At 38.5% G+C, this 6,000-nt stretch overlaps 1 protein-coding gene across 4 annotated transcripts in view; it reads right to left on the reverse strand.

The window, feature by feature from the left end:
* Positions 1 to 1,864: 1,864 nt before the first annotated feature.
* Positions 1,865 to 6,000, reverse strand: part of LOC132840929 (MOB kinase activator 3B) — a 24,135-nt gene continuing 19,999 nt past the window's right edge. For all 4 annotated transcript variants that reach the window (XM_060863019.1, XM_060863018.1, XM_060863020.1 and 1 more), the window contains exon 4: positions 1,865 to 3,792. In XM_060863019.1, coding sequence (XP_060719002.1) covers positions 3,763 to 3,792 — 30 coding nt within the window. In that variant the 3' untranslated portion in view covers positions 1,865 to 3,762. The remainder of the gene's footprint in view (positions 3,793 to 6,000) is intronic.

A 6,000-nucleotide genomic window follows, 5' to 3' on the forward strand; every position in this document is an offset into this window, starting at 1 on the left:
CCAAGCAGTGACTCAGATGCCAAGCTTTTTTGTCCCTGAAGAACTTAAACCCTAAAAAAGGTTTCTAAGAACGTTAAATCATTCCGTGGCAAAAACACTGAAGTTTTTATGACAGTAAACGCTTGCAGAACAAATAAGATTATGAGCGTTCTGTTAAGTGAGGAATAACACGAGCAGTCGAACGTGCCACTTTAATAGCATAAAAAGTTTAATAACGACTGTAATATGGATGAGTTGCGCCCCGATTCTTCACCAAATCACAAGACGCTGTGCAGAAACAAATAGAATAGCTAATAAATAAAAACGACCAAAACTATACATAAAAATGAAAATAGGCTAGAAGCAAAGAACTTTGACTCAAAACCTTCATCTAAATTGCTGATCAAAGTAATGAAATCAAATCTATGAGCTTAATCAGCTCTTTGTCTCTCGCCTATTTCTCCTATACAGCCTCATATTAATGAGTTTCTAGTCTGGTTTTATGTAAGATGAGCTCTGAAAACGTGTCCAGTGTCGAGGCACCGTCCATTTTTCCATACGTCCATCTGTGAATACTGCAAAAAATATATCTACAAAATGGTAAATAATATGACGCAGCATTATTTTTAATCCTTGATGTCTGGTGGGTTTCAACCTCAGAATTTCCAATCGACACAAAACAACCTTTTAACATTTTCACAGTATTTTAGCAGAAGATTATGAGAATTTATTTATCCCTTTGTGGGATAAATTGTGGGAATTGCGGTTCAGGAAAATGTCCTTTGTGAATTTCTGTCCCAGTCTGAATAATCGTAACTGAAACCCGACTTCAGGGCGTTCTTCTGCACGAGTCGACTTCGGCTTTCTCCCTCTGAGCCAGGATGGTGAACACCTCATAGACCCGGAACGCGGCAAATCCGGTGGCTACCAGGGTGGCAGCTCCGAGGATGTACCACCAGTTAAAGAAGCCGAATGAAACACCCTTGGTGATGCAGTAGAGCCCGAAGCAGACCAGTGCCACGGTGGAGAGGATCTGGACGCACAGGGGTGGTCCGGACGACTCCGATTTCTCCCCCATCGCTGAATCACAGATGCTCCGATACGTCAAGCTGTAGAGACAGAAGTGTTCTCCGGGGCATCGCCTTTACAAAGAGTGTCAGCTGACTTCCTAGCACGTCGAGAGAACTTAGACCCCGTCTGGTATCTTTTAAAAGCTTGGGCTTATATACTGTCCAGCTCAGCTTACAAATCTGTCCTGAAAACCTGCTGAAGGTAAATCTGAGGTCTAATCTTCATCTCGAAGCATAGACGGATCATCTGGCATGCCCTAGCAGGGATTACTGCACAGATACACACACAATCCGGAGTAAAACCGGCAATCAGCGAGAGTGTGTACTCTAAAGAGCTTACAGGAGACACAGCGGAGATTTGGAGACGCAAGCTAGAAATGCCGGCGGCTCCTTGTTTCTGTCCTTGGGACACCACTGATGAGTTCTGCTAGGAGGCTGACGACATAAAAACAGGCCAGAGATGGACAAATAATAAATGAATTAAGAAGGCAAGTGGAAGATTCAGCGTGATGTCCAGTTTAATAATACGGCTGCTCATAACTAGCATCGCAAGCAGCTAGTTAGCTTGTAATACAGATGGAGAAATCCACCCGAAGGATGGAGAAGAAAAATGTGTCATGAATCTGTACTCATCTCCGCTTAATTAAGTAGACGTACCATTCAGGTCACTCAGAGCTCAGCCACTGAGAAGATATTATTTATATAGTACAAGTGGATCGGTCGAAGCAGAAATAAAACCCCATCCAGAATATGCAAAAGTTTACACCCCCCCAGTTTCTGAATGAAAAAAAGAAAAAGAAAACCACGAATCTGTGTTTTGATTCCATGTTCATTTTAATATCATTAAAATATGTTCTCTCAACATTTGGTTTCATGCTCTAATAAACAGATCGATTTGCATTGTACCTCATTAGTGACTTAAAACACAATCTGTTTACTTCATACGAGTCTTCCTTATAAAGCAGGGAGAGTTTAAATACTCTCAAACTCTCAAACAATCAAGAGCAAGAAGGAATGAGGAAAAATCTGGAAATACTGACCACAAATCAGGAGAAAAACGAAGAGTTTAGGAACACTGTTAAAGACGCCAACAACGAAAACGGATCGGACATGAAGGGAATACAGACGCTAGGGTACAGAGTAAAAGAAAAAAAAATCTGACTGAGATTCACGAACGGCAAGAGAATTCACAGAAAAAAGAAAGACATTGAAGGTGAGTTGCTTCACTATTGATTCACTTGTGCGAGCACTGAGCCCTCGGACTCACACGCCAGGACTCGAAACTTTTCAATTACAAATGATACACATTGCTCATTTGTAATGATCGCTCTCTCTGATTAAGCCCAACATGCTCAGCTTAGCTGCCCTCTTACTTTCGACACACTATTTAAACACATCTGTAAAAACCCCCACCAGAATAAAAACACACCATATCAGTGCCTCTGTAATTTGTTCCGTTTGCAATAATAACAGAATCTTCTGTGATGTCTTGATTTCCAGGGTAGGGGTGTAAAAACCTTTGCACCTAATGCTGAATGTCTGTAACTATAAACGTGTGAGGTTATTTATTTATTTATTTATTTATTTTAAACTTGACGTTTTGTGAAGTTTTGTCCATGTATTTGTTCCAAATCTTAAGGCGTAGCCTCGCAAAAATCAAGACCGGCTGTTAGGAAACGAATCCAAGATTCTCTTGATGGATTCGGTTAAGGAATTTACATCAGGAGTGAACTGATGTGCTCTGTGAAGATCCGCTGAGGAAAAAAAGCCAGTCGTAAAAAAACAAACAAACAAACAAACAAACAAACAAACAAACAAACACACCGTCAAAAATTTAATTAGAAGAGGTTGTCGGTTTTATGCTGTTTAGTGATCACTAGTGGGCAAGACAAGAGAAATGGAAAGTAATCTGTACACACACACACACACACACACACATCTTCCTCTCACTCACAATCTCTACACAATCTCTGCATTTCCAAATGTCAAATATAGTTTGTCCATGAAGTAGTCCTGCATAGTTTACAATCCCTGCATTCAGTGTTTTTTTTTTTTTTCAAAATTAAAAAAAAAAAAAAAAGGAAGTAAAAAAGTAGGAGCATTAAATAAAACCTACTAACAAATGTGTGTGTGTCATCATCATCATCATAGTTTTAATCATCTTTAAAAGACTAAATTATTAAATTATTACGAATCTATAAAACCCTTTCACTGATTATTTGAACCTGGAGAAAAGAAACTGAACCGAAGCTTTTTGGCAGTTCGAACACCCCATAGATCACTGAGGTAAAAACACTCACACAACAAAGATATACACACACACACTCACACACACCGTTAGTGTTCACCAGGTGGTTAAATTCACTAATCCACCGCAGTCATTAGACGGTGAGTAACTTTACAACATTATTCTCGTCCAGAACATCTCTCCCTCCACCCATGCTGCATAGTTAAGAGTTCTTGATTAGTGCATGATCCTATTACTGCATTAGAGCGCCACCTGGAGGATGAGCAACGTACACGTACATGCACGTGCTATTTCTCACCACCGGGTAGTCCTGTTGCTCTGAGTGACCGCCAATGTGCTTGCGTCCTGTGTCCCGTTTTTTGCTTCGTTCTGAGTCCCGTTTTTTTCCCCTCGTTACGTCAGACTTCATCAGCATCAGTTCATCTGAGACTTTCCGGCTGAAACCCATCCGTGACGTCCTTGCCTCTAGAGACACATCCTTGACGTCATCTCTTTCTGCGGTTCCAAAAGAAGAAGATAATGCGTTATAATTAGTGCATTGTGGGATTGGTCATGGATTTTTTCCCCCTATTCTTTCACACATGATACAGCAACATGACAGTGCTGACGTACTGAAAATCTTTTGCCTTCACTACACAATCCATCCTACAACATTCAGCATGTTTTTTTTATGCTTTCCTCTCACCACTCTCTCTCACACAAGGAGAGCTTATGTTGAAGTGAAGAAAGTCGTCTTTGTTCTCTGAGCTGTGTATGGACGCCCCCGGCGCTCATTAGCGGGACGTTATGTCCTATACGTGAGAGCTGCAGGGAACTGAAGCTAAGCCGGATGTGTGATGTGAGCAGTGTGCTGGAGTGGAACTGAGCTGTAATGGAGTGGAGTCTGTGTATACTCACTAAACATAAAGAATTACTCATGCTCACGTATGTGTACATGAGATCAACTCTCTAGATATGACGTGATCGGTTCATTTTAGCTGGCGTTGGTGTTACAGTGTTGATTATCTAGGTTGTGTTTGAGGAAAATAAAACACAGTAGAGGGCAGTAGTGAGCCTAAAACCAGAAGGATTCGGCACCTGATTCAGGTGAGTCCAGGTCTGGATTTTAAAGCGACACTCTGCATCTTTCTTTTACAAATTGTTGTTTAGTACCCAGAAGTTATACACTATTTACACACCATACTGCACCCGGACACTTTAAGGACAGTATTTAAAAACCATACACATTTATGTATATGTATATTTACGCATATGTATATACTTTATTTCTCCTTTTATATTTTCATATTTTTTTTATATAGATTTTAATATAGTTTTCTTATATAGTTTATACTTTATTATTATTTTTTGTTTTTTTTTATAATTTTTATTCTAATACCGGACAGTTGCATAAAGCATTTCACTGCATGTTGTACCCTGTATGTATGTATGTATGTATGTATGTATGTATGTATGTATGTGTGTGTATGTATGTGTATGTATATGTGTATGTGTATGTATGTATGTATGTGTATGCATGTGTATGTATGTATGTGTGTGTATGTATGTATGTGTGTATGTATGTATGTGTGTATGTGTATGTATGTGTATGTATGTATGTATGTATGTGTATGTATGTATGTGTATGTGTGTGTATGTGTGTGTATGTATGTATGTATGTATGTATGTATGTATGTATGTGTATGCATGTATGTGTATGTATGTGTGTGTATGTATGTGTATGTATGTATGTATGTGTATGTATGTATGTGTATGTATGTGTATGTATGTATGTATGTGTATGTATGTATGTATGTGTATGTATGTATGTATGTATGTATGTATGTGTATGTATGTATGTGTATGTATGTATGTATGTGTATGTATGTATGTATGTGTATGTATGTATGTATGTGTATGTATGTATGTGTATGTGTGTGTATGTGTGTGTATGTATGTATGTATGTATGTATGTGTATGTATGTATGTGTATGCATGCATGTATGTGTATGTATGTGTATGTATGTATGTATGTGTATGTATGTATGTATGTGTATGTATGTATGTGTATGTATGTATGTGTATGTATGTATGTATGTGTATGTATGTGTATGTATGTGTATGTATGTGTATGTATGTATGTATGTGTGTATGTGTGTATGTGTATGTATGTGTATGTATGTATGTATGTGTATGTGTGTGTATGTGTGTGTATGTATGTATGTATGTATGTGTATGTATGTATGTGTATGCATGCATGTATGTGTATGTATGTGTATGTATGTATGTATGTGTATGTATCAGGGTTCCCACTCTTTTTCTGAGATCATTTTCCAGGACTTTTCCAGGACATTTCAAATTTAGCAAAAAAGACAAGGCTCACAGATTCACGGCCTAAAGTAATATTTTCTTCTCTCCAGAAGTCTTAAAAACAACGTACACTTTATGGCTATTACTTAACTATACTTTTAAAGACAATTTTGTCATGTGAATGAAATTTCAACATTTATAAAATAAAAAGACCGCACATATTAATACCCTTTCCTTTCTCAGGCCAATCCCGTCATGCATGCTTTAGTTTGCTGTACATTCCCCTTGCACATGATATTCAGATTAACAAGGTTAATATAACCTGCTTACCCGTCACCATTTGCTGAAAACATTCGAGCACTTAAACCATTCCTAGCACCTGAAACCGCCAGCGTCGTCCGTCACAGCAAGATT

Source organism: Tachysurus vachellii, chromosome 26, assembly GCF_030014155.1.
Source record: "Tachysurus vachellii isolate PV-2020 chromosome 26, HZAU_Pvac_v1, whole genome shotgun sequence".
NCBI classification, from domain to species: Eukaryota; Metazoa; Chordata; class Actinopteri; order Siluriformes; family Bagridae; genus Tachysurus; species Tachysurus vachellii.